This window comes from Myotis yumanensis, unplaced genomic scaffold (genome assembly GCF_028538775.1).
Source record: "Myotis yumanensis isolate MYYU_CA2020_CCGP unplaced genomic scaffold, mMyoYum1.0.hap1 SCAF_10, whole genome shotgun sequence".
NCBI lineage: Eukaryota > Metazoa > Chordata > Mammalia > Chiroptera > Vespertilionidae > Myotis > Myotis yumanensis.
In genome coordinates, this window is record NW_027223761.1 from 40,203,286 (window position 1) to 40,231,281 (window position 27,996).

General features: G+C 36.5%; 3 protein-coding genes across 3 annotated transcripts; all 3 read right to left on the reverse strand.

The window, feature by feature from the left end:
* Positions 1-7,916: 7,916 nt before the first annotated feature.
* LOC139018398 (olfactory receptor 52N4-like) lies at positions 7,917-8,891 on the reverse strand. The gene has a single exon (XM_070427012.1). It carries the CDS (start codon positions 8,889-8,891, stop codon positions 7,917-7,919), a length of 975 nt encoding a protein of 324 aa, XP_070283113.1.
* Positions 8,892-19,513: 10,622 nt separating this feature from the next.
* Positions 19,514-20,488, reverse strand: LOC139018399 (olfactory receptor 52N4). Its single transcript, XM_070427013.1, has one exon. The coding sequence runs from the start codon at positions 20,486-20,488 to the stop codon at positions 19,514-19,516; it is 975 nt and encodes a 324-aa protein (XP_070283114.1).
* Positions 20,489-26,982: 6,494 nt separating this feature from the next.
* LOC139018400 (olfactory receptor 52P1) lies at positions 26,983-27,996 on the reverse strand. Its single transcript, XM_070427014.1, has one exon. It carries the CDS (start codon positions 27,994-27,996, stop codon positions 26,983-26,985), a length of 1,014 nt encoding a protein of 337 aa, XP_070283115.1.

Here is a 27,996-nt window from a genome sequence, read left to right on the forward strand (position 1 = left end):
GGGCCACAGCCCCTCCACGCAACCAGCTATACTCCTGATCTTCTCTGCCACACCAGTTGGGGGTGGGGCTGGCCAGCCAACCTCCCACGGCCCCTCCCCCAATTTGCCCCCCACCTCATTAAGGGGCAGGGCCAGCTGGCCCACCACCCACAGCCCCTCCCCACAGCCATCCCCACCCCCAATCAGGGGTGGGGCATGCCAGCCAATCACCTTCGGCCCCCTCCCCCCAGCTGGCCTGGCCCTGATTGGGCCCTGATCAGGGCAGGCCAGCTGGCCAGCCTCCCACTGTCTTCTCCTCCTGACAAGCCCAGCCCAATCCACCCCAATTGGGGCCAGGCTGGCTGGACCCCACCCGTGCACAAATTCATGCACTGGTCCTCTAGGATATACATATGTATCTAGCTAGTGTATGTCTTTATACACACACAGTAGCAATATATGGTTTTGAGAAAAGCCTTATTCATACCATATTAAAGCAAAAATTTGGCTAGTTTCAATTAGCATTACATAATTAGCTAATTCTAATAAGGATTGCTAAGTATTATGATTGAATAAAAGTTCTTCATATGTATTTATATAATTAATTTAATTGCTTTTTTATTCTTACATATGTTGGATTTTTTAAACTTACAGAACACAATACAATACATATGTATGTAATGAATACTTTTATCACAATTTTTAACTTCATTGAGTTTTTAAAAATTAAAGTTTGGCCTGGCTGGTGTGGCTCAGTTGGTTAAGCATCATCCCAAGCACCAAAGGGTCACCAGTTCAAATCATGATCAGGGCATATGCCCAAGTTGGGATCTGGATCCCCAGTAGGAAACATGCAGGAGACAACTGATGGATAATAATCTATTTATGGATAAACTTCATTTTGTTAATTCATTCAGTGGTTGATGGACATGTAGGTTGTTTTTACTTTTTGGCTAACATTATTACTATAATATTTGTGTAGAAGTTTTTATTTTAACAGTTCTTTTAAGTTATGTTGGATATATACTTAGAAGTTGAACTGCTGGACCATATGGTAATTATAGGCATAACTTTTAAAAAATATGCTTTTTTATTAATTTCAGAGAGGAAGGGAGAGGAAGAAAGAGATAGAAACATTATTTATGAGAAAGAATCCTTTATCGGTTGCCTCCTGCATGCCCCCTATTGGGGATTGAGCCTGCAACCCAGGCATGTACCCTGTCCAGGAATCAAAATGCGACCTCCTGGTTTATAGGTTGACACTCAACCACTGAGTAATACTGGCTGGGCGTATCCATAACTTCAAGAAATTGCCATTCTTTTTCCACAGTGGCAACTATATATACCAGGCTTCTACTAACCTCATTAGTACTTGTTATTTTCCATTTTAAAAAATCATTATATCCATTCTAGTGCGTGAATTGGTCTCTTATTATGGTATTGATTTGCATTTGCCTAATGATGTTGAGCGTCTTTTCCTATGCTTGTTGTTTTTTGTATATCTTCTTTGGAAAATGTCTATTCAAAGTTTTGCCAATTAAAATCGATATAAGGCATATTAGGAAAAACAATAGCAAAATGGTAGAAGTCAGTCCTTTCATTGAGTAACTATATTAATTGTAAGAGGACTTATGTCTCCAATTAAAAGGCAGAGATTGGCAGAAAGTTGGTTCTAGCCAGGGCAATTAGGCAACAAATATATCTAAATCAAAAAAGGATGAAGTAAAAATATGTCCATAAGCAGAGGTATATTTTATATAAAGAAAATCTTAAAGAATCCACAAAAATACTATTAGAGCTAATACACAAATTTAGCAAAAATTTTGGATACTAAATCAATGCATAAAAATCAGTGTATTTCTATATACCAGCAATGGAAAATCCTCAGAAGAATATCAGAAACAAATTTATTTTTATAATAATATCAAAATAATAAAATAGTTAAGAATAAATTCTAACCAAATGATGCAGACAACAAGGGGTGAGGGTGAGGGCAGGATTGGGGGGAGGGTGGGAGGGCAATGGGGGGATAAGGACACATTTGTAATACCTTAATCAATAAAGGGGGAAAAAAGAAAAAAAATAATAAATTCTACTAAGAAAGTACAAGACTTGTTCACTGATAATTAAAAAAAATATTAAAAATAAATAAAAGAGCCAAAACTGGTTTGGCTCAGTGGATAGAGCATCGGCCTGCGGACTGAAAGGTCCCGGGTTCGATTCCGGTCAAGGGCATGTACCTGGGTTGCGGGCACATCCCCAGGAGGAGATGTGCAGGAGGCAGCTGATCGATGTTCCTCTTTCATTGATGTTTCTAACTCTCTATCCCTCTCCCTTTCTCTGTAAAAAAATCAATAAAATATATTTAAAAAATAAATAAATAAATAAATAAATAAATAAATAAATAAATAAATAAAAGAACACCAATCTAAATAGAAAAACTTACTATCTGAAAAATCTCAGACATTTCTTATACCAGTGTTTGCTGATACATCTCCTAGGGCAAGGAAAACAAGAGAAAATAAACAAATTGGACTACATCAAACTAAAAAGCTACTGCACAACAAAAGAAACCATCAATACAATGAAAAGGGAGCCCACTGTATGGGAGAACATATTTGCCAAAGATACATCTGACAAAGGATTAACATCCAAAATATATAAGGAACTCATACAACTTAAGGAAGACAAACAATCCAATTAAAAAATGGGCAAGATGCATGGGGGATAGAAGGGATCAGTGAGTGGGTGGATAAAAAGGACATATGTAATACTTTCAACAATAAAGATTAAAAAGAAAGAAAGAAAGAAAGAAAGAAAGAAAGAAAGAAAGAAAGAAAGAAAGAAAGGAAGAAAAAAGAAAGGAAGGAAGGAAGGAAGGAAGGAAGGAAGGAAGGAAGGAAGGAAGGAAGGAAGGAAGAAAGAGAGAAAGCAACCATGTTGGTGTAAAAACAAAAAGATAAAAAATATATATATAAATAAATAAATAGAAAGACTTCCAATTTTCATGAGTTGGAAGACTTATTAAGACTTATTAAGATTATTTTTCAAAGCTATCCATAGATTCAATGACATTTCTACCAAAATTCTGATAGATCCTTTCCACAACTGAAAATCTAGATTCACAATTTTTTATGAAATTGCAAGGAACTCTTAATTGTCAACACAATCTTGAAAAAGAAGAACAAAATTGCATGACCCACACTTTCTGATTTTGAAACTTATTACAAAGCCACAGTGATCAAAAGAGTGTGGTAATGTTATAGGAAAGACATTTATGAACTAGAATTAAAAGTATAGAAATAAAGTCATACATCTATGGTCAAGTTATGTTTTGCTTTAGTTCCAAGGCCATTTAATGAGGAAAGAATTCTCTCTAGCAAAGTTCTGGGATAACAGGATAGCTACAATATAAATAAATTTGGACTCTTAACACAACATATATAAAAATGAACTAGCAATGGGTCAAATGCCTAAATATAAGAGCCAAAATTATAAAATACATAGAGATAAATTTTCATGACTCTTAGAGTTGGTATTGATTATATTAGATATAAAATAAAATTCATGAGCACCAAAGGCAAAAATGAATTGGACTTCATAAAAATAAAAAAATCCCACAACTTTTATCCATTAAAAATAATATCAAGAAAAAGATAATTCATATAATAAGAGAAAATATTTGCAGATTACATATCTGATAAGAGTCTAGTTTCCAAAATGTAGAAAGACTCTTACAACTAAGCAATAAAAATAGAAATATCTCAATTTAAATTACAAAGTAACTGAATAGTCATTTTTCCAAATGATATAACTAAATGGTGAATAAGTACATGAAAATATGACCTACATTATTAGTCATTAGGGAAATACAAATAAAAAACACACTCACTACAATGGTTATGATATTTAGATTGTTTTTATTATAGTTTATTTCTAATATTATGCAATTATGGTCTGAGGAGATGCTTGATATGATTTCAATCTTCTTGAATTTGGAGAGACTTTGCTTGTGACCCAATATGTGGTCTATTTTTGAAAATGTCCCATGTGCACTTGAGAAGAATATATATTCCGTGGCTTTGGGGTGAAATGTTCTGAAGTCAATTAAGTCTATCTGATCTAGTGAGTCATTTAGGATTGTTGTTTCTTTGCTGATTTTTTGTCTAAAGGATTTATCCTGTGATGTCAGTGATGTATTAAACTCCCCTACTATGATTGTATTGTTGTCGATCTCTCCCTTGATATCTTCCAGGATTTTTTTTTATGTATTTGGGTGCTCCTGCATTGGGTGCATATATGTTTATCAGGGTTATATCCTCTTGTTGTATTGATCCCTTTATTATTATGAAGTGGCCTTCCTTATCTTTTGTTGTGGCCTTTGCTTTGAGGTCTATTTTGTCAGATATAAGTATTGCTACCCCAGCTTTTTTTCATTTCCATTTGCCTGAAATATATTTTTCCATCCCTTCACTTTCAGTCTGTGTGAGTTCCTTGTTCTGAGGTGGGTCTCTTGTAGACAGCATATATATGGGTCATGTTTTTTTTTTTATCCATTCAGCCACTCGATGTCTTTTGATTGGAGCATTTAGTCCATTTACACTTAAAGTTATTATTGATAGGTACTTTTTTGTAGCTATTTTTTATTTTTTGTGCCCGTGTTCCTTCTTACTTTTTATTTCTTCTTTTTACACCAATCCCTTTAGCATTTCTTGCATTGCTGGCTTGGTGGTGATAAACTCCCTTAGCCTTTCCTTGTCTGTGAAGCTTCTTATTTCCCCTTCAATTTTGAATGACAGCCTTGCTGGGTAGAGTATTCTTGGGTTCAGTCCCTTATTTTGCATCACTTTGTAAATTTCTGTCCATTCTTTTCTGGCCTGATGTGTTTCTGTTGAGAAATCATTTGATAATCTAATGGGAGATCCCTGGTATGTAACTTTCTGTCTCTCCCTTGCAACCTTTAAGATTCTCTCTTTGTCATGAACATTTGTCATCATAATTATGATGTGTCTTGGTGTGGGTTGGGTATGATATTTAAAAAACAAAAACAAAATATAAAAAATGTCAGCAAAGATTTGAATAAAATGTGACCCTCACACTTTACTGAGGGGATGTAAAATAGTGAAATCGCTGTGAAAAAGAGTTTGGCAGATCCGCATTGGCAGAATCATTGATCGGCTGCCTCCTGCACACCCACACTGGGGACTGAGCCCACAACCTGGGCATGTGCCCTGATCAGGAATGGACCCAGTGACCTTTTGGTTCATGGGTCGATGCTCAACCACTGAGCCACACAGGCCAGGCTGCTTTGTGTATTATTAATATAGCTAGTCCTCCTATCCTTTGATTAATATTTGCATAACATTTTATTTTATTTTTTAAATATATTTTATTGATTTTTTACAGAGAGGAAGGGAGAGGGATAGAGAGTTAGAAACATCGATGAGAGAGAAACATCAATCAGCTGCCTCCTGCACACCCCCTAACTGGGGATGTGCCCACAACCAAGGCACATGCCCCTGACCGGAATCAAACCTGGGACACTTGAGTCCACAGGCACATGCCCCTGACCGGAATCGAACCTGGGACACTTGAGTCCACAGGCCAACACTCTATCCACTGAGCCAAACCAGTTAGGGCTGCATAACATTTTAAATATATTCTACTTTCAACCTAGCTATATAATTATATTTGATACTAGAGGCCTGGTGCACGAATTCATGCATGGGTGGGATCCCTCAGCCTAGCTGGCAATCAGGGCCAATCAGGGCTGTCTCGCCCAGTCGCAATTGGCCAAACCCCAGCAGCAGGTTAACCTACTGGTCAGAGCATCTGCCCTCTGATGGTCAGTGCAATCATAGCTACTGGTCAATTGGCCAGACACTTAGCATATTATGCTTTTATTACATAGGATAAGCTTTTTGTAGATGGTATATATTGTCACTTTTTTTTAAATCCTCATCTGAGGACTTTTATCAATTTTATATAGAGAGGAAAGGATGAGGGGAGAGAGATAGAGAGAAAACATCGATATGAGAGAGAAAAATTGATCAGTTGCTTCCCATATGTACCCTAACTGATTATGGTCAGAGCACATAACCTGCAACCTGGTTATATGCCCTGACCATAAGCAAACCCATGATCTTTTGGTGTACAGGATGACATTGCAACCAACTGAGCCGCACTGGCCAGGGTGAGTCAAGTTTTTTAATTCACTCTACTAATCTATTTTAATTGGTGCATTTAGACTATTTATCTTTAAGAAATTATTGCTATGTTTGGGCTGAAGTTTTATGTTTTGCTTTCTACTTGTCTTCGTTATCTATTTTTCTGCCATCTTGTAGGTCCTGAGCATATTTTAGAAGTTCATTTTGATTTATTTATATTTTACAGTGTATCTCTTTGCATAGAATCTTTTTTTTTTTTTAAACCTCACTTGAGGATATTTTTCCATTGATTTTTAGGGAGAATGGGAAAGAGAGGGAAAGACAGAGAGAAATATCGATGTGAGTGAAATGCATCGATTGGTTGCCTCCTGCACAAGTCCCGACCAGGGTCAGGACCTGGGAGGAGCCTGCAACCCAAGTACGTGCCCTTGACCAGAATTGAACCTTCAGTCCACAAGTTGACCCTCTATCCACTGAGCCAAACCAGCCAGGGCTGCATAGAATCTTTAGTGGTTACTCTATATTCTGTATTCACATACGTAACTTATCACAGTCTCCTGATGCCATCATTTTACAAGTTCAAGTGAAGTATGAAAACCTTATCTCCCTTTTTATTTTTTTACCCTTTCTCATTTGTAATTACTTTAAATATTTCTTCAATATAAATGTAGAACCATGTCGACAGAGTTATACATTTCTCTTCAATAGTCAAACATAATTTAGAAACTTCAAGATAAAAAGAAAAGATTGTTGAAAGCATTACAGATGTTCCCTCTTTTCCCCATTGAAGTCTTCTAGCCCATCTTGTCCCCCACCCCAGGCCTTCATCACCCTATTATCTGTGTCCATGGGTTATGCATAGATGCATACAAGTTCTTTGGTTGATCTCTTCCCACCCACCCTCCCACCCTCCCCTGCCTTCCATGTGAGATTCAACAGTCTGTTCCATGTTTTTATATCTCTGGATCTATTTTGTTCATTAGTTTATTTTGTTCATTTGATTCCACATATGAGTGAGATCATGTGATACTTGTCTTTCTCTGACCGGCTTATTTCGTTTGGCATAATACTCTACAGGTCCCTCCGTGCTGTCTCAAAGGGTAAGAGATCCTTCTTTTTTTATGTATGGTATAGTATTTATCCATTTGTTTTTGCTTACTATATTACTTCTCTTTAATTTAATTACTATTTACACAAATTCCTTTGGTCATTTAGCAGTTTGATAGAGGAGATATAGTCAAATGACTAATTTATTTTCAAATTATAATACAGAGGCTGAAATCTCATTAGAATAATTATCTCATGGTGCATTTACTAGCGCTTTGTCAGGAAGATAATATTGAGAAAATAGAAGAAATTGTGGTAACAATGAGAAAAACAGCACATATTTCCCAAAGAAAAGCAGCACCTATCTTTCAAACAAAAAATTTCAATAACTATTTGAAAAACAAGACAAACTGGCATCTAGCAACAGATTTTCTCTTTCTGACTATTTCCTTTGATAATTTACCCAGCTCTCATTATTCTTTTGTTCATGGAAACTTGGGTTAATGATGAGAGTGGTCCTCAAAAAGCAAGAGGAGGTAGAAAGGCAGAGTGTGAGAGGCCATGTCAGTGATCTAGGAATTCTGAAGACATTTAATGCCCCACTCAGCTCTTTATATTGACATGACAAAATCATACTCTTAAAAAGACATCATTAGAACTTAACTAAACAGCCAAAAGAATATTATTTCCCTTGTTGCCATCCCCTTTCATCTCTTCCATGAACTATATCCCTTTCATGTGCTGAGATTTGGTATCCTTAGAACCTGAAAAGATTCTTACAACGCAGTCTCGTATTTGCTTGGTTTTCACCCCATAGACAATAGGGTTCATAGTGGGAGGCAAGAGCAGATAAATATTGGCTACAATGATGTGGCAAGATGGAGGGATTTTGTGACTCCCAAAGCGATTAAAAAAGAAACAGAAGAAAGCTGGACTGTAGGAGAAAACAATGGCACAGATGTGGGCAGTGCAGGTACTGAAGGCCTTCTGTCGAGCATCTGCTGAGGAGAGGCTGACCACTGCCTGGAGGATCATGGTGTAAGAGATGGTGATGCACAGGATGTCAAAGCCCCCAATCAGGAAAGCAGCCATCAAACCATAGATAACATTGGCCTTGATATTTCCACAGGATAACTTGGCTACAGATAGCTGGTCACAGTAGGTATGGTGTATTATATTGCCTCTGCAAAAGGGTAATCTTTTGGTGAGGAAAACCAAGGGAATGATGAGCAGCACTGCTCTCAGGAAAGTAGCAAACCCAATCTTTGTAATGACAGAATTGGTGAGAATAGTTGAGTAGCGCAGAGGGTAGCAAATGGCCACATAACGATCCAGGGCCATAAGCATGAGCACCCCAGACTCCATTCCTGTGAAGGTGTGGATGAAAAACATCTGGACAAGGCATTCATCAAAGCTGATTTCCTTGAGATGAAACCAGAAGATGCAGAGGGCTTTAGGGATTGTACTAGAGCACATGACAAGGTCAGTTAAGGAAAGCATAGCCAAAAAGTAGTACATGGACCTGTGCAGGGATTCCTCATAGCGGATGAGGTAGAGGAGCCCACAATTCCCTACCATGGCCACAACATACATCGTACAGAATGGGATGGAAATCCAGAAGTGCATGTGCTCCAGTCCTGGGATACCATTAAGAATAAATGAGGCCGGTGTCACATATGTTTGGTTCAGAATTATCATGATTAGGTTGGTATAACTAGTAATAAGCTTGTAGGGTTTTAGTTTCATTTTTGACCATCCTAGATTTGGAAAAATAGAGAAGAAATCTTAGTTGTGGTCTCTCTCCCCTTCCACCTCTGTTAGATATTGCATTTTATATCAAAGAACCAATGGCTTTCAATGCAAGGAAATTATTTAAACATAGTAAGTCTTGTTTGTTAATTCATGAGTTTATCAGTCCATTCAACAAATACGTATTGAGCATCTACTATGGGACAGGTTCTAGCAAAGCTATTGTGTCTACATTGTTTTAGAACAAAAAAACATAGATACAATTCTCATAAATTTATAATCAAGTGTAATTATGTTATGATTTTTCTGATTGACATTTGTTATTATATCTTTTAAAAATATTTATTACTGCCCTAACTGGTTTGGCTCAGTGGATAGAGCGTCAGCCTGCGGACTCAAGGGTCCCGGGTTCGATTCTGGTCAAGGGCATGTACCTTGGTTGCGGGCACATCCCCGGTGGGGAGTGTGCAGGAGGCAGTTGATCCGTGTTTCTCTCTCATTGATATTTCTAACTCTCTATCCGTCTCCCTTCCTCTCTGTAAAAAATCAATAAAATATATTAAAAATAAAATAGAATAAAATAAAATATTTATTACTACGAAAATCTACCTTTGGATATTTTGTTAAGGTGAAGCTCATGAATTACCTCACCAGTGACACAGCAGATATTAGGGTAAGGTTTTATTGTTACTATTCTTAATAATAGTTTATATTTATGCTGCTTTATGCTGCTTTACTATGTACCAGGTACAGCCTAAAATTTTATAAATATTAACTCACCTAATCCTCACTACAAGCCCAGGAAGTATTTTTATTAATCTGCACTTTATAATTAAGTGAACAAAAATCATCTAAATTTCAAATATATTGTCAATCTCCTAGCTTCATGTATAGATATTAAGGGCACCATTCTGATTTTAAAACTTTTTACAAAAACTATTATCCATTACTTTTCTTCATTAATTTGTGTTTTTTACTCCAAAATATTTAAGAACATTTTAAAATTTCCCTGCTTTCAAATTGTATGGTAATTATGGTGATGATATATGTACATACAGGGTGTCCCAAAAATATGTATACATATTTTTACAGTTGATAGCTTAATTTTGAAAACAAAATGTATTTTAATAAACACTGCCTTTATAATCATTCAAAGTGTGTGTATACATTTTGGGGGGAACACCCTATATGTCTTTCGTTGTGTATGCACTTACTAAGCTTATTGGGTTTAGAAATCTATAACCTTTGATTTTGGAAATGTTTTTACATTAACTTTTATTTTTTCTTTTACCTTTATTTTTATTGTTGACACTATTACAGATTTCCCCATTCCCCAACCTCTTTGCCCACCTCTACCCAGCTTCTGCCCACCCCCACCCCACCTTCTTTCTAACTTTTGATAATTTCTTCCTCATTATTTTACAATTACTTATAGTCAGATAATGGATCATCTGGGCTTATTTTGTATTTCTCTTTTAAAAAATGTTTTATATTACATGTCTATTTTTTACCCAGTTTCCTAAAAAGAATTCTAAATTATATCTTTCAAATATGTTGGCATATTTTAGTTGTCTAATATTGCAAATTTCCAAGATCATATTTTTGTCTGAATCTTGTGAATCTGACAAAATAATATATTAATAACATTATATATTTACATATACTTGCATATGTTCTATATAATTATAAGATATTTTCATAATATATATTTTTGTATCAAGTATATAATAATATATTGGCAATAATAATATGCAGTAAATAATATTTTATGCTTCATGTATTAGTTCTATATTATCTAAGTTCAATTATTTATTTTCATAGCTTTTTTGTAAATATACATAACCATTATATTTAGCAAATAAAAAATGTTGTAAAACAAAAATGATAAAGTCTTATAGGGTTTAAAAATAAAGAATATTCAATTCAATTTGTAAAGTTAAATAGTAGAAGGGACTGAAGAGCTCACATTTAAATTATAGTATTGGATTCAAACCTTTCATCTTTTATGAATTCACCTGATTTATACACATTCACAGAATTAGTTAAAGTTTTTCCCCAGAATACACTTCCACTCATCATAAGAAGATAGTTTACAGTTTAAGATAGTGGATGAAACAGATATTTACCTACATCTATGTGTTATCTTTATGTATTTATTCCTCAGGATGGCAGGTTGAATACTGTGAAAGACAATATTTTTGGAAATAGTAAAGCAACCTAGAATGAACATGTTCATATAGTGCTCTTCAAAGATCTCTTTTTATATCATCAAAAAATCTTAGAGCAGAAGTAAATGACAACTAAATAAATTTTGATGCATGTCTGGAAAAGTTTCTAAGAGAAATGGCCAATTGTTCTTAAACTGGAAGCATGCTCAGGTGTTTGACAGATCAAAATGGGCTGTTTTCTCTTGTTGCTGTTTCCTACTGAAGCTGTTATATTTTTAGCTTTATTATTTTCAATCTTCTGTCCTTTTTCTGTCCCCTCAAATATCTTATAGTCTAGTATAACATATTCCAGAAGACTCAACTCTCTGGACAGGTTAGAGAGCCAACTTCTAAAGCCTCTTAACATAATGTAATTTGCAAAGTACCAGGCTTATAATTAAGGGATAGATTTGGTGATGGAATCAATTTCTTTTACTATTTAAGCATCATGCTATCATAAAAATCATTATATTCTTGAATCATCCACAATTTAATAAAACCCTTATATTAGGACAGATTGTATTTTAAATCTGCACCATATAGCAAGATAATACACATTAGATGTCATTACATATTTTGAATAAACGAACAGCTTAATGAATTAATAAATTATAGTTTATTGACTTTAATAATTACTAATTTATTTTAGTAATTATTAAATGAATGCTGTAGTCTAAATATTATTACCTAGAAAGCACAAAGGAGCCACCAGAAGAAAAACAACACAATGACTACTTCACAAAACACTAGAAATCACAAATTACAAAATAAATCATGAAATAGAGAAAACAAAATCCTGGGGAGGGTGGGGGGGAGGGAATGCATTAACAAAAATAAATATACTCGTTTGTAAAGTAAGAATCAATTATTATTATTATTATTATTATTATTCCTCACCTGCAGATATTTTTCCATTGATTTTTAGAGAGAATGGAATAGAAAGGGAAAGACAGAGAGAAACATTGGTGTGAGAGAAACACATTGATTGGTTGCCTCCTGCACAAGCACCAACCAGGGCCTTGGCCAGAGAGGAGCCGGCAACTGTGGTACTTGCCCTTGACTAGAATTGAACCCGGGACCCTTTGGTTGGCAGGCTGACTCTTTATCCACTGAGCCAAACCAGCTAGGGTGAGAACCAATTATTTAAACTATACTAGAAATTGGTATTAATTAAGAGTGTTTTTTTTTTAAAAAAATCTGTATATATATTTTTAAAGGGTGTATCAGAAAGAAGACAACACAAAGTATGCAAAAAGATTTTTTTTGATTAGCAGAAACATAATAAAAGGACAAAAACATATCCAAAATTCTTGTGTCCATTGGTTATGTTTATATGCATGCATACAAGTCCTTCGGTTGATCTCTTACCCTCCTTCCCCCGCCAACCCTCCCCCACCTTCCCGCTGTAGTTTGACAGTCTGTTTGAGGCAGCTCTGCCTCTGTATCTATTTTTGTTCATCAGTTTATAATGGTGTTTATTATCCATAAATGAGTGAGATGAATGGATTAGAAAACTGTGGTACATCTACACAATGGAATACTATGCTGCTGTAAAAAAGAAGGAATTCTTACCATTTGCAACAGCATGGATGGAACTGGAGAGCATTATGCTAAGTGAAATAAGCCAGTCAATGAAAGAAAAATACCACATGATCCAACTCATTTATGGACTCAGCTATTTTTTATTTTATTTTTATTTATTTTTAAGAGGAATTTGGTGGAAGTTTATTTATTTATTTTTAAACAATCTTTATTGTTAAAAGTATTATATATGACCCCTTTCCCTCCACAGGCCTTCCCCACCCTATTGTCTGTATCCTTGGGTTATGCATATATGCATACAAGTTCTTTGGTTGATCTCAGCTATTTTTTATTTAGCATTTCCCTAATTGCTGCAAGCTTTTATAGTTAATATCAGAGCTATGAGAAAGTTGACTCTGATAGGTTTTTTCCTCTAAGTTTATCCATTACTTTTATTAGGAACAACTTTTTAATATCCTTAGTTTTCCATTTTCATTCATGCCACCCACTGTTTACTGGTTTTGTGTAAACATAAGTATTCATTTTTCTAGGATAAATGGTTGGAATTGTAACTACTAAATTGTATGGTAATTCAGGTTTGTGTCTTTAAGAAATTGGCAAAACATTTTCCAGTGTGGCTGTATCATTTTATATTCCCACCATTGATTCAATTTCTCCACATCCTTGCCAGAATTTCATGTTGTTACTAGGTTTTGTTTTATCCATTGTCATGGTTACGTAGTGATATTTATTTCTATTTTAATTTGTATTTTTGTATGTCCTTATCAGTAAAATGACTTTTCATATTTTTTGTCCGTTTTCTAGTTGGACTTTTTTTTGTTGGTGTGTGTGTTTGTGTGTGTGTCTTGTGAATAACTTTTCTCAGTCTGTAGTTTGTCTTTTCATCTTCTTAACAGGGTCTTTTATAGAGCAAAAGCATTTATGTAGTTTAAAATTTAATTTCCCTTTATTTTTATGGATTGTGTTTTGGTATCAAGTCTAAAAACTCTGCCTCATGCTAGATTCTAAAGATTTATCCCATTGTTTTTATAAATTTTTTAAAGCTTTAAATTTTATATTTAAATTCACAATCTATTATTTTGAGTTAATTTTTTCATTGTCTTTTTTGTGATTTTTAAAAAATAAATCCTTTATTGTTGAAAGTTTTACATGTCTCCATTTTCTCCCATTGACCTCTCCTGGCCCACTCCCACCCCACAGCACATGCCCCCATCCCCTATTGTCTGTGTCCATTGGTCATGCTCATATGAATGGATACAAGTCCTTTGGTTGATTTCTTACCCCCCGCCCTTCCTGCCATCCTCTCCTGCCTTCCCTCTGAGGTTTTATGCTTCTATGTCTCTGGATCTATTTTTGTTCATCAGTTTATGTTGTTCATTATATTCCACAAATGAGTGAGACCATGTAATTTTTATCTTTCTCTGACTGGCTTATTTCACTTAGCATAATGTTCTCCAGGTCCATCTATGCTGTTGTAAATGGTAAGAGTTCTTTCTTTTTTATAGCAGCATAGTATTCCATTGTGTAGATGTACCACAGTTTTTAATCCACTCATCTGCTGATGGGCACTTAGTCTGTTTCCATATCTTAGCAATTGTAAATTGTTCTACTATGAACATAAGGGTGCATATATGCTTTCTGATTGGTGTTTCTGACTTCTTGGGATATATTCCCAGAAGTGGAATTACTGGGTCAAAATGGAACTCCCAATTGAGTTAATTTTTATATATGGTATAAACAACAGATTTATGTCAAGAGTTTGTTTTTGTTTGCTATGAATGGCCAACCATTCCAGCATTCTTGTTTTCTTTTAAGGCTACATTTTCTTTATTGAAATGCATTAACATATTTGCAAAAAATTACTTGAGCATATTTGTGGGGGTCTATTTTTAGATACTCTTTTCTGTTCCATTGATTTGCATGCCTACCCTCTGCCAATACCATAGTATTGATTGCTGTAGCTATATGTCTTGAGATTATAAAGACTGTTTCCTCATTTTATTATGTATTTTCATTGTTTAAGCTATTGTAGTTCTTTTGATGCTCCAAATACATTTTAGAATAACATTGTCTATGTCAACAAAAAATCTTGCTGGAATTTTTATAGAATTGCAATTCATTTGTGTATCAGTTGGGGAGAATTGATATCTGAAAGCTGTATGTCTCTCCATTTAATTGACTTTAAATTTTTTTCAAGGGTAATGTATAGTTTTATTAAATATAATAATACTTACATTATTTTAATATACATTGTTCAAATATCTACACTAATAAAAGAGAAACATACAAATTGGTGTCACTCCACTACACCCACCAGCCAATCAGAGTGACTATGCAAATTACCCCAACAAAGATGGCGGTTAATTTGCATACGTAGGCGTGAAGTGAAGACTGAAGACTGAAGAGGCTTGGCTTCTCCACTGCGGCTGGACCAAAGGCCTGAGTCCTGGGTGCTGGAGGAAAACCGGTGCCGGCAGCCGGGGAAGGAAGGCTTATTGCACGAATTTCTTCGTGCAACGGGCCTCCAGTCTACACTAATAAAAGACAAACATGCAAATTGACCATACCTTCATTATGCCTTAAGCCATGCCCACCAGCCAATCAGAGCGACTATACGCAAATTAACCCAACCAAGATGGTGGCTGGCAGCCACGAAGTTGGAGCAAGCAGGAGGCTTGGTTGCCCCAGTGATGGAGGAAGCCAAGCTTCCTGCCTGCCACGGCAGGCTCTGAGCTCCACTCAAGGCAACAGAGTTTCAATTATAGAAGACAAATAAACCCCAGATACCTGCTTTCAGCCGGCCGTGGCCACGGAGCTGGAGTGAGCAGGAGGCTTGGGTTGCCCCTGGCGATGGAGGAAGCCAAGCTTCCCACCTGCCCTTGTTGGCTCTGAGCTCCACTCAAGGCTACAAAATTTCAATTATAGAAGGTAAATAAATCCCAGAATAAAAGAAAAAAGGAAAAAGGAGAGGCTGGGATCTTCCCTCACCAGGGGGCTTGGCCAGCCTGAAAATGGCCCTCAGCCCCTCACCCAGGCTGGCCAGGCACCCCAGCGGGACCCCTACCCTGCTCTGGACACCCTTCAGGGAAAACCAGCTGGCCCCCACCCATGCACCAGGCCTCTATCCTATATAATAAAAGGGTGATATGCAAATTGACCTTAAACAGCAAAACGACTGGGAATGACTGGTCACTATGACACACACACTCACCACCAGGGGACAGATGCTCAATGCAGGAGCTGTCCCCTGGAGGTCAGTGTGCTCCCAGAGGGGGAGCTCTGCTCAGCCACAAGCCAGGTTGATGGCTGCCAGCACAGCGGTGGTGGTGGGAGCCTCTCCCGCCTCCTCAGCAGCACTAAGGATGTCCAACTGCAGCTTAGGCCTGCTCCCTGCTGGTAACTGGACATCCCCTGAGGGCTGCTGGGCTGCCAGAGGGATGTCTGACTGCCAACTTGGGCCCTATCCCCCAGGGAGCGGGCCTAAGTCAGCAGGTGGACATCCTCACAGGGGTCTCAGACTGCAAGAGGGCATAGGCCGGGCTGAGGGAGCCCCCTGAGTGCACAAGTTTTTGTGCACCGGGCCTCTAGTATATTATAATATACTAGAATTTGTGCACCAGTGGGGTCCCTTGGCCTGGCCTGTGGGATTGGGCTGAAACTGGCTCTCTGACATCCCCCAAGGGATCCTGGATTGCAAGAGGGTACAGGCCAGGCAGAGGGACCCCACCGGTGCACGATTGGGGCCAGGGAGGGACACAGGAGTTTGGCCAGCTGGAGAGGAACTGCAGGAGGGCTCCAGACTGTGTCCAAACCATCTTGCTCAGTCCCAGTTGGCCAGACCCCAGCAGCAAACTAACCTACTGGTTGAAGTGTCTGCCTCCTGGTGATTAGAGCACATCATAGTGAACAGTTAAGTCACCTTAGCATATCATTAGCATATTACTCTTTGATTGGTTGAACAGCCGACAGGATGATCAGACACTTAGCATATTAGGCTTTTATTGTATAGGATAAGGTTAAGCACCATTCTACTTTTTGCTTCTTTGAGTTTGATTACATTAAATACCTCATATTAGTGAAATCATATAGCATTTGTCCTTCTGTGACTGGCTTATTTGATTTAGCATGATATCCTCAAGGTCCATATATAATGTAGCATATGACATAATTTCTTACTTTTATGCCTGAGTAACATTCCACTGTTTGTATATACCACATTTCTTTACTGATTCAACCATCCATAGACATTTAGGTTGCTTCTACATCTTGGATATTGTGAATGAGGCTGCAATGAACATGAATACATACATCTCATTGATATCCTGCTTTTAATTCTTTTGGGTAAATACTTGATATGGGATTATTGGTAACTATATTTTTAATTTTTTGAGGAACATCCATACTATTTTCCAGTGTAGTTGCACAATTTTCCATTTCCAGTGACAGTGCACAAGAGCACCAATGTCTCTACTTTCTCACCAACAAGTATTTGTGTGTTATAAAATTTTCTTTATAATTGCCATTGTAACAGTATGTGAGGTGATATCTCATTGTGATTTTACTTTTCATTTTCTTGATGATTAGTGGTGTTGAACATCTTTTCATATACCTTTTGGCCTTTTGTATGTGTTTCTATTAAGCAGGAGTGAAGAAAATCATTTTAAAATATCTGAAGTGGCCCGGCCGGTGTGGCTCAGTGGTTGAGCATCGACCTATGAACCAGGAGGTCACAGGTTCGATTCTCGGTCAGGGCACATGCGAGTTTGATCCCAAGTAGGGGGCGTGCAGGAGGCAGCCAATCCATGGTTCTCTCTTATCATGGATGTTTCTATCTTGCCCTCTCTAAAATCAATCAATCAATCAATCAATCAATAAAATAAAATGCAACATTTTAAAAAAATAATAATAAAAAAATCTGAAGTTAAAAAAACAAAAATGTTTCAAGATATGGATAACATAGAATTGCAGTTGATATTCTTGAGAGGTAGTGTTAGATGAGCCCAGAAAGGGGCCTATTTAATCTGTGAACATGGAAGTCACTGGTGAAATTGGGAAAAGCAATTTTACGTGATGGGCAGGAGCACAGAAAGACAAAATAGGACAAGAGTGACATCAAGTTGAAAAAGTAAAGGAGATATTTTTGACAACTTGTTGCTGAAGGAGGTTATCAGGAGAACATGACCACCAGTTGACCCTGGATCTGGACCTGGGCAATCAAAGACTCTTCACCAACTCCCCAGCCCTTGGAATGTACATTCTGCTGACCATCCCCAGAGCAAGAGCCATTTTCAAGGACACAGCCTTGGGAGAGCAGTGCTTTGTTGAGACCATCTAGATAGTATATGTGACTGAACCCAGTTAAGGCCTCTATGTAACTTTTAAAATTCTGGCGGGAGGGTATGGAGATCTATTTGTCTTTCAGCCACCCAAAACAAGCCTTGTGTATAAGTTCTCCTGTTTACTAAACATGCTACCTTGCCAGTATTGAATCGTCTGCCTCTTCTTTTTATTTCTCCCTGTCCTCCATGCACAGAAATCAGTTTAGGAACCAACTCTTACTTTAGAAATTTTGAGTTTATGGTGAACACAGAAATAGGGTAACACATAGAAAGTAATTATATATTAGGGGGTGAGGTTATTTGTAGGATTTAAGATGTGAGATAGTGAGTAAAGACTAATTAAATAATTAAATAAAATTTGATGAGGATAACTAACTGAATTGGGGAGAGACAATGTGTGCTATTTTATGTTTGACAGAGAAAGATACAAATAAAAATTCAGTTTATACTATACTTCTTATGTAATTGGTTTAGATCCTAAGACATTAATGTAAAAGTGCCATTTCCTTTAATCTCTCACTTTTTTTATTAATTTAGAAGAATCTTACATATTAGAAAGACATTTAATTTTATTTATTAAATTCACAAGTGGAGATAAGATGAAACAAGTCAATTTTGAAACAAGTCCCCACTCATGGGTTTATATATATAATAGTTTTTACATTTGGTGAAGAGATCTATTTACCTCACCCTCCAGATTATATGCTTTCAAAGGCCCTCTTGAAGGAAATTGAATATCAAATTAGTTTGCAGGAAAATAATGTGCCTGATCAGGAAAGGGTAGGCATATTCAGCCTAATAATAGTAAGATGCTCAGAGATTTCAAACTGATTATGTTAGTAACTTCATAGGAGTCTTGCTTGTTTCTCTTTCAGAAAGAAGTCGTTGTAAAAAGGTATTTTGATACTGATCTGAAATATATAGCCAATATTTTCCAGAGGAAAGTAATAACTGTCTCTCAGTCTGTAAATTATAATCACTATTTGGAAACAGAATCATCTCCTTCCACTTTGTTTATCTATCTATATATATAAAAGGCTAATATGCAAAGCATCCCTTCAGGAGCTTGCTATGATGTGCACTGACCACCAGGGGCGGCATGGAACAAAGGGAGGCCCTGGCTGGCAGCCAGAAGAAAGGCACCAGCCAGCAGCTGAAGGCCCCATCAGCCCTGATCACTGGCCAGGCCTAGGGGCTCTACCTGTGCATGAATTTCGTGAACCGGGCCTCTAGTTTTTAATAATTAATGAATAAATTAAGTTTGTCCAAGGAATGTGAGTTAATTATTAGACTAATATTTCAATGGAGTGAGAAACAAAAATAATTCACAGGAGGGTTGGTGGGCTAGCCAGTGATGTTGAAATTCTCAAGATGTATTTAGAAATGCACCATTCAACATGCTTCATTTCCATGGTCAAAGTAGTACTTCTCAAAATATTTTATCAGCTCCTGTCTAAATAGGAGCCCTTTTTTCTCCTGGAAATTATCTTTTCCATATGCTATGAGATTTGATATCTTTAGAACCTGAAAGGATCCTAATGATACAATCTCGTATCTGCTTGGTTTTTACTCCATAGACAACAGGATTCATAGTGGGAGGTAGGAGCACATAAATATTGGCCATAATGATGTGGCAAGATGGAGGGATTGTATGACCCCCGAAGCGGTGGGAAAAGAAGGAAAAGAAAGCTGGACTGTAGGAGAAAACAATGGCACAGATGTGGGCTGTGCAGGTACTGAAGGCCTTCTGTTGAGCATCTGTTGAGGAGAGGCTGACCACAGCCCGGAGGATCATGGTGTAGGAAATTGTAATGCATAGGATGTCAAAACCTCCAATCAGAAGGGCAACCATCAGACCATAGATGGCATTGATCTTGACATTGCCACAGGATAACTTGGCTACAGACATGTGGTCACAGTAAGTGTGGTATATTATATTGCCTCTGCAGTAGGGAAGGCGCTTGGTGAGGAAAGTAAAAGGAATAATAAGCAATACCCCTCTCAAGAAAGTAACAAGCCCAACCTTTGCAATGACAGGATTGGTGAGGATAGTTGAATAGCGCAGAGGGTAACAGATGGCTATGTATCGGTCCAAGGCCATAAGCATAAGCACCCCAGACTCCATTCCTGTGAAGGTGTGGATGAAAAACATCTGGACCAGGCATTCATCAAAGCTAATTTTCTTGAGATGAAACCAAAAGATCCAGAGGGCTTTAGGGATTGTACTAGAGCACATGACAAGGTCAGTAAGGGAAAGCATGGCCAAGAAATAGTACATGGGCTTGTGCAGTGAGTCTTCATAGCGGATGAGGTAGAGGAGCCCACAATTCCCCACCATAGCCACAACATACATTGAGCAGAATGGGAAGGAAATCCATATTTGTATGTCTTCAAGTCCTGGGATTCCATTAAGAATAAATGAGGCTGGGTGCAGGTCTGTTTTATTCAGCATTAGCATAATCAATTAGGCTTAAAATTTATGTGGGTTTTTTTCTAGAGTAAGAAAAAGAAAAGAGAAAATATAATTTATGGTTACTATGTCCCTTTCACCACATGTTTTAAAATTTTCTAGTGCATTTTAATGATCACACAACCATATTTTCTTAGTGCCAGGGAGTAGCTTTTTTTTGTTTATTTGTTGCTCATTTGTTGATCAATTCTTCTGTTCATTTAACCAATTTTTATTAGGTAATCCAAGTTCTCATCACAGGCAATAATTTTTCTTCAATCTCTAAAAAGGAGAGTTTCTCATCCTCAGATAGTTATATTAAAGTGTATCTCTGGTCCGGGCCAGTGTATCTCGGTGGTTATAACGTGACCTGTGCACCAAAGGCTCATGGAATCTATTTCCAGTCAAGGGAATGCATGTGGTTGCAGATTTGATTTCTTGCCCAAGTCCGGGCGCTAGTGGGAAGCAACCAAGCAATGTGTCAGGTCAACATCGATGTTTCTCTCTGTCTCTTCGCCTTCCCCACTCCCTTCCACAGTTTCTAAAAAATGAACGGAAAAAATATCTTTCAGTGAGGATTAACAACAACAAAGTATAATTCTGTTATGACTTCTAGAAAGGAATCTTTGTTAGGATACCTTATTTAACTATTAATAACTGTATACACCTCTCTATTGATATGTCCTTGAAAAAGATTTTTTCATCCCCTTATCAATGACCCAACAGATGATTTCAACTTTATTCTTATTGATAATTAATGGCTGATAATTATTTTTGATTACTAAGGTACTGTTTTAAGTATTTGAAATATTGAATTTTTTATTCTTCTATTGGGCTTGGTGTTTCACAATTCAGTAAAATTTTTTATTCAGTCTTCTCCCTTTTTAAAAATGATACTGTTATTGTTTAAAGAATCTTTATATTTTTTAATATACATTTTTATTGGTTTCAGAGAGGAAGAGAGAGAAATAGAAACATCAATGATGAGAGAGAATCATTGATTGGCTGCCTTCTGTGCGCCCCACACTGGGGATTGAGCCCACCAACCTGGCCATGTGCCCTAGACCAGAATAGAACCTGGGACCCTTCAGTCCCCAGGCTGATGGCTCTATCCGCTGAACCAAATCACCTAGGGCAATCTTCTCACTTTTCAGACCTCCTTTTTCATTATAGCTTATCTTGATGGATTTATAGAAATGCTTTTTATATTTTTATTCAGAAAAAAATGTATAATAATAACTGAAAGCAGCTAACATTGCTTCAGATAATAAATCTATCAGTAGTAACAAATTATTTCTTTCCTTCTGTCTTGTAAGCAATCTTTTTGTTTATCTTCAGGCATTGCTCTCTGAGATCATCTGGTGTCTGTAGCAAACACAAAAACATACGAACAAAAAAGTTGCATGGTATTATTATATCCTATTAACAAGATCAACATATTTTGCTTCAATTAGGCTAGTTTCTCCTGTAATATTTATAATTTAATATATGTTGACATCTTCAATTTTTATTATTTTCTCACTTGTTCTCTCTGACCTTTTGGATTTACATTTTTATAACTTTAACAATGGAAACTATTTTAATTGGGTTCTAGAGGGAGTCAATAGAAATGTAATTTTATATTTTTACTTCTAACCACACAGTAAATTTATTTCTCATCCAAAAGAAAAATTAATTAATCCCAAATTCTGCACTTACACCAAAATCTTACTTTCAAGTTAACTAAATATTTGGGGTGAAGAAAAGGCATCTCATTCTTTTATTAGTCTCTTTATTTCTCAGAAATATTTATGTGACAATATGGGGACACATTTTCATCATTTAAGACTAGACACATTTTTATCTTTTAAGGAGCTCAGAATTTAGTGAAGAGATCAAGATATATACAAACAATCACAGTAAATGTAACAAGAACTAAAACAGAAGTTTGTGCAAGACACTAAGTGAGCACTAGACTATTGACTATGTTAAAGAAAAAGTGTTTGATATCTATTTTGAAAAAAAGACAAATTGTAAGGATACGCATCTGTATAAGGATCTCCAGGGAGAAGAATCAACATGTAAAAATATAAAAATCAAAACAATCAAGTCTGTGAGAATTCACTAGTGTGGTGGGGGAAAGTCATAAGCTAAACATTTGGCCGGGAGCTAGATCATAAAGAATCTTGTAATTATCAAATAATAGAAAATTTCTTGGTAATGGAGAATAAATAATTCACAAGAGTCCACAGGGTCATAAATTAACTCTATGGTGCTTAACAAGTGTGTTAAGCAGTGAAGTCAGAATCCTCTTTCTACTCTCAAGGAAAATATCCTCCATCCCCACTCCCACCCGCAGCAGTGAGGGTAAAAAAAGGGAAGGGAAAAACACTGAGATATTGTAGTCTCTGCCCAACAGGTAGCAAAATAAGAATTCATGGGAAATACAGGCGAATTAGAAAGGCAGATAATCCTTTAGATAGCACAGCAACAAGAAATTTTATGTAAGTTTTCTGCCCACTAGCATGAAAGTAACTCCATGACCAAATTTCCCAAGCAACCCAATTGGCTTCCATTAAACACCTTTCCAATACTCCTTCAGTTACCAGAAACAGAAAATGGTGTATCTGATTTTCCATAAAAGCATTTTCAAATAATGTGGTGGAAATGCCACCAATTTCTTAGAACACCTAAATTTGATTACTGATTTTTTAATTCACTTAACATCTTTGAGGGTTTTTTGGCCTCTCAAATTATCTAAGATCAGGAGTTCAAAAAAAGTAGTATCTTAATGAAATATATGTGTCTTAACCTCATTTTTCCAATTCCTAAAATAAGCATATGGAAAATTTATGTGACTTCCTTAAATAACAGATTGCCCATCCTCTTAACTATGGATAAAAATGCTTTTGCAAGAAATAAAAGGTCCAGAAACCAAATATTGATGCACACATTAAAACATTTAATTTATAACAAAGGGAACACTGCAGATTGTGGAGAAAAAAATGTTATTTTCAATAAGTATTACTGAGTCAATGAATATATGTGAAAGAAAAAGAAACATATTTTGTTCTCTAAATCATATCATACACAAAAACAATTTTAGAAAAATATTGAGTTAAAGGTAAAATGCAAAACACACATCCTCTTTGATATTTGGAATAGGCAAATGTTTGAAAACAGAACACAAAAATGCTACCATAAAAGTGACATATTGAATTAAGTTAAAATTAAAATTTTGTGTATTCTCAGACCAACAGTGATTTTGGCTTGCTTACAAAAATTAACATCATAGGAAGCAATTGAGTGTCCCTAAATAAATTCTGTATCCCATCAGAAGAAATGGTCATTCTACCCTTCATTAATAAAATTGACTATTTTAAAATCATCAAAGTCATCATCTGATAGAGTATGAGGAAAATTCTACAGCATAAAGTGACACCAAGAGAGCACAGCTCAGATTTTCCAAAGGTAATTTGATTTGGAAATAGAAAGTAAACACAGGCTGAACATGCTAGTAAGCATGCTCTTCAAGGACCTCTCCTCATGCCTTACAACCTTAGAATTATAGCTCAGTCTCCCCGGAAAATAATCAAGAGAGACTACACTATAATTTGGAGGAATAAGTTAGGGACAGGTAAGAAGCAAAAGTAATCTGAAGATTGCTCTAGTAGTCAAGAGCTATTTTCTATGCTCCTATTTCTCCTTGTCATGATTTCTTCCGCTACTGAAATAAAGATTCCTATTTAGATAAAGAAAGAACACAGACAGTCATGATCAGTATGACATTAGACTGCATTTATTGCCATATTTTTGAAAGCACATGTTTTCTAGGAACACTCAATTTTACACAACATGTCTGCCTTCAAATTGTGTGAATGTAATAAAATATTTATTTCTGAAAAAAATAATAAGCAATTGGTGTATATTCACATCCCCTCTCCATTTTATCTTACTGCTGAAAAAAAATGTGGCAACTAACCTCTCTTTTGTATGCCTTAAATACCTTAGTTTCTGGATAGCAAACAGTGAGTTGAATGCAATCTGGTCCAGGTGTTCAGGATCTTGGTCAAAATAATCACAATTGTAGAATAAATGTGCATGTGTAGCTGCCAACCTCTAACTTCCTTGTTTTCTTTACTATTGAACTGAGCCTTTAAATGAAAATGTGTGTTATGTGTCCCAAGGGGATATTTTCAAGTATCATAGATACAGGTGTTGATATGGGGATCAAACTAATCTCTATGGGAAGAAAAAAAAGAGAACTTTCCACTATTAATGCCCCCAAAATGATACATATTTAAATGAATAAGCACATGTGAGTGTATGTTTGTGTGTTAGCATGTATTTATGGGAAGGTAAAGAATGAAAATGAGCACAGTTATTTTCAATAAAACTAGGATTTAATACTTATCACAAATTTATATTTTCCCACTGCTCTGTGAAAAAATAGATCAAAAGCATTTAATAGGAAATATTTTAAATTCACACATTGATTCATTTTTTATTTTAAAAACATATGTAATGTTTCATTTCTCTATTTAATTAATGCTTATTGAGATTTTTCTACTCTCCAAGATAGTCTAGGAAATATGTAAATATGACCCCTGATTTAAAAGGCTTACTTTCAAGGAAGAAAAATGATGAATGTTATGAAAGACATCAAAAGTTTAGGCTAGAAAAGAAAGACATTAACAGTTTAGGCTTATTGTATTTCCACATTATTTAAAAAATTAGATGGAAAAATTAGATGAATATGTAAAACTTAAAATAATAATCATGACGACAACAATAATTGTAGAAAGTAACTGATTCTAATTTTTTACCTATTTAAAATAGATAAAAATAATACCAACATATATTAAATAATTTGGAATAATAGGTATTTTATTTTATTGAATTTATTGGAATGACATTGATTTGCAAAACCATGCAGTTTTTAAGTGTACAACTTAATAAAACATCATCTACAGAGTCATCTTGTGCCCAGCACTCCATGTTAAGTCTTTGTCACCCCTATTTTACCCTACTCTGCCCACCTCCACATGGGCCCCACCCCTCTTTCCCTCTGGCTCTCACCACACTATTGTCTGTGTCTATGTGTTCTGTATACATGTTTTCTTGGCTAATCCTTTTAAAGGTTACTAAAAAATATTCATAATTCTACAACTTAGAGGAAACTTCTGGTATATCTTTATCTTGATTAAAAACACACATATGTAAATGTATTGATATATATTTATTATATGTGTATTAACAAAAAATGATCATAACATATTATAACATAGACTGGTATTTTCATTTAAACTTATGTAAGTCCAAAACAGTGTTACTAGAATTAAATAAAAGTATTTTATAGATGAATTTGATTCCTTTAAACATATTCTTATACTTACATATCCCTCTAAAAGAAACATTATAATAAGTAAGCATGTATGTAAAACTTATATGACATTTTTTAACAGATTATTTCCTAAAAATGAAATCCTATTATGTATTAGAGATCCCCTTCTTTCATTCCAATAGTTGCATGACAATTTGCTGAGACTTGCTGGCTCCTTGTCATTTAACCACGGTGTTGGATGAGTTTGCTTATATTATTTCTCTTTATAAGGCTTGTTGATGGTATGGTGTGATCTCATTAACAAGAATATGATGTTCTGGTTAAAGTGTTATATTTTCCTGAGAAGAATGAATCTTGTCTCTTACAGGGGTGTAAGCTCAGTATATGTTTACAGGAAAGATCTCATTTATTAGGCTTATTTATTCTGTATACTCTTCATTAGTCTTGGACAAAATAACAGTGTACTCTAGTCTCCCACTCTTAGTTTTAATGTATTTTTCTTGCATGTGTGTTAAGCTGGGAAGTAAAATGCCATCATGCCAAATAACACAAAAGACCGGCTTACTATGTTTAGCATAATACTCTCGAGGTCCCTCCATGCTGTGTCAAAGGTTAAGAGATCCTTTTTTTTAACAGCTGCATAGTATTCCATTGTGTAAATGTACCACAGCTTTTTCACCCACTCATCTATTGATGAGTACTTGGACTGTTTCCAGTTCTTAGCTATTGTAAATAACGAATAATGCTGTTATGAACAAAGGGGTGCATATATTCTTTCTGATTGCTGTTTCAGGCTTCTTATGTTCTCTTGTAGCTCTAATTTCTTTCACTCTTGCTGTATGGTCCCATCTTCTGATCCTTGTAGATGGCAAAATAGCAGCTATAGCCTAAAATATAGGTTAGAAATCTATGCCTCTGTATTTGGAGAGGGCCAAGAACTGAGGAAAGTTTCTTTGACTATGCAGAGGCTCTTATAACCTAGGTTGGAAGGCTCTCCCAATGTCATGCTTTCTTAGATGGAAGTTAAAAATGCTGAACCAACTTGATCTCCTCTGTGATTTTTTCAACCTTGGAAATGATCTAAAAGGTACTGTGGAGGGCATCATCACCCTATTAAAACTTTTTTCCAGTTTCAAACACTGAGGATAATTTAATTTTAAAAAGCTTCCTTTCTTTTGGACTAAGTCTCTTCTATATTCCTGGATCGCTCAGATGCCTTGACCCCAGTTCCCTGCCCCTTTTGGAACACCTTGACCACCTTTTCCCGAATCTCTTTAGTCTTAACTCCATATATCATAGGATTAAGAGCAGGTGGGAAGAGCAGATAGACATTGGCCAAAAGAATGTGAATATGGAGTGGAACGTGGTGGCCAAAGCGATGAGTAAAAAAGGAGAAGAGGGCTGGTGTATAAGAGATTAGGATGACACAGACATGGGAACCACAGGTCCCTAGGGCCTTGGACCGAGCTTCATGAGATGAGAGGCGAAAGACAGCTCGTGCAATAAAGGCGTAGGAGAGACCAATGCAGAACAGATCAACCCCAATGACCAGCAGTGCTGCTGTCAGTCCGTACACACGGTTAGGCCTAGTATCTCCACAGGCTAGCTTCACTACAGCCATGTGCTCACAGTATGTGTGTGGGATTACATGGCTTTGACAGTAGCTTAAACGCCCAATGAGGAAGGGACATGGGAGCATGAGCATGGAGCCCCGCACCATAGCTACCACTCCAATGCGGACAATGATGGTGTCAGTAAGGATAGTGGCATAGCGGAGGGGGTAGCAAATGGCCACATTGCGATCAAAGGCCATGGCCAGCAGCACGGTGGACTCCATCATGCAGAAGGCATGAATGAAGAACATCTGTGCCAGGCAGGCAGAGGCAGAGATATGTCCAGCTCCACACCAGAGGATGGCCAGGAGCTTGGGAACTGTGGAAAAGGAGGCAGCCAAGTCAATGGTGGAGAGCATGCATAGGAACAGGTAAACAGGCTTGTGCAGGGCTGGTTCGGTGGCAACAACAACCAGGATGGTTATGTTGCCCACAATTGTAGCAGTGCCCAGGCAGCACACGGGGAGTGAGAGCCACAGGTGGAACTGTTCCAGACCTGGGATGCCCAGGAGGAAGAAAAGAGAAGTGTCCAGATTAGTGTGATTTGGAGACTCCATGGTCTGGCCAAGAGTTCTGAGCAT

Bases quoted from the DNA above. Each gene is read 5' to 3' on its own strand.
- LOC139018398 (XM_070427012.1), bottom strand. From the start codon at position 8,891: ATGATAATTCTGAACCAAACATATGTGACACCGGCCTCATTTATTCTT.
- LOC139018399 (XM_070427013.1), bottom strand. From the start codon at position 20,488: ATGCTAATGCTGAATAAAACAGACCTGCACCCAGCCTCATTTATTCTT.
- LOC139018400 (XM_070427014.1), bottom strand. From the start codon at position 27,996: ATGCTCAGAACTCTTGGCCAGACCATGGAGTCTCCAAATCACACTAAT.